The 846-nt window shown below is 41.5% G+C and overlaps 1 protein-coding gene across 1 annotated transcript in view; it reads right to left on the bottom strand.

The window, feature by feature from the left end:
- Window positions 1-846, bottom strand: part of glod5 (glyoxalase domain containing 5) — a gene marked incomplete at its 3' end in the record, with an annotated part of 2037 nt that continues 1191 nt past the window's right edge. Inside the window, 2 exon segments of the mRNA XM_032528313.1 lie at window positions 1-345; window positions 520-675. Coding sequence (XP_032384204.1) covers window positions 202-345; window positions 520-675 — 300 coding nt within the window.

Here is an 846-nt window from a genome sequence, read left to right as displayed (position 1 = left end):
TCTATACAACTTCAACATAAGAAGAATGTAGCATAATATGAATGTGAAAGGAGTTATAAATAGCCTATGTGACAATAAAATTTGTTTTGGTTGAAATCAACAAATCGTGATAATTAATCGCGATCACAATATTGATCAAAATAATCATGATTATCATTTTGGCCATACTCATGCAGCCCCACGAACACAGAAAAGAAAATCTCAAGAAGATCCCTCTAATGTTGACTGGTTGTAGTTAGACACTTCAATGAGATTGTGGTCTGGATCTCTGAAGTACAGAGAGGTGATGGTCCCCACAGCTCCAGTCCTCTTCACTGGACCCTCCTCTATCTCGACCCCACAGACCTGCAGAGATCAACAGAAAATGACAGTAAGCATTTCAGTGGCAATTTCATCCCTAAATGGGAATTAAATGTGACATGCACCGCAGAGTAGAAGTCAAGTGGTTTTAAAAAAATAACCACTTCACAAGATTGACATTAGTAATTCAAGATGGTCTGAAGGAAACGGGTAAACAACCTGCAGATGTGCAGCTACTGTAGCCAAGGAGGTTTTGGTGATGAGGCACAGGTCTGCAGAGCCTGGGGTTGGATGCTTGGCTTTGGGCTCAAACTCCTGACCCAGCTGGTGAAGGTTAAATTTCTGCTGCCCAAAACCCAGAGCCTTACGGTTTCCCTTGAAAATGCAGAGATGGCATGTGTGGGTGCTAAGAAGTGTCAAAAAGCTCAAGGTCCCAAGTTATAACTGACAGAGTGGAGAGATACATCCATAGATACATACATCCATAGATACATACATACATACATACATACATGCACACCTGGACTTAAATTCACACCTGGTCAC

The sequence above is a fragment of the Etheostoma spectabile genome, chromosome 10, assembly GCF_008692095.1.
Source record: "Etheostoma spectabile isolate EspeVRDwgs_2016 chromosome 10, UIUC_Espe_1.0, whole genome shotgun sequence".
Classification (NCBI taxonomy): domain Eukaryota; kingdom Metazoa; phylum Chordata; class Actinopteri; order Perciformes; family Percidae; genus Etheostoma; species Etheostoma spectabile.
The sequence above is the reverse complement of the archived record's forward strand: the minus strand, read 5'-3'. Positions and strand labels throughout refer to the sequence as shown.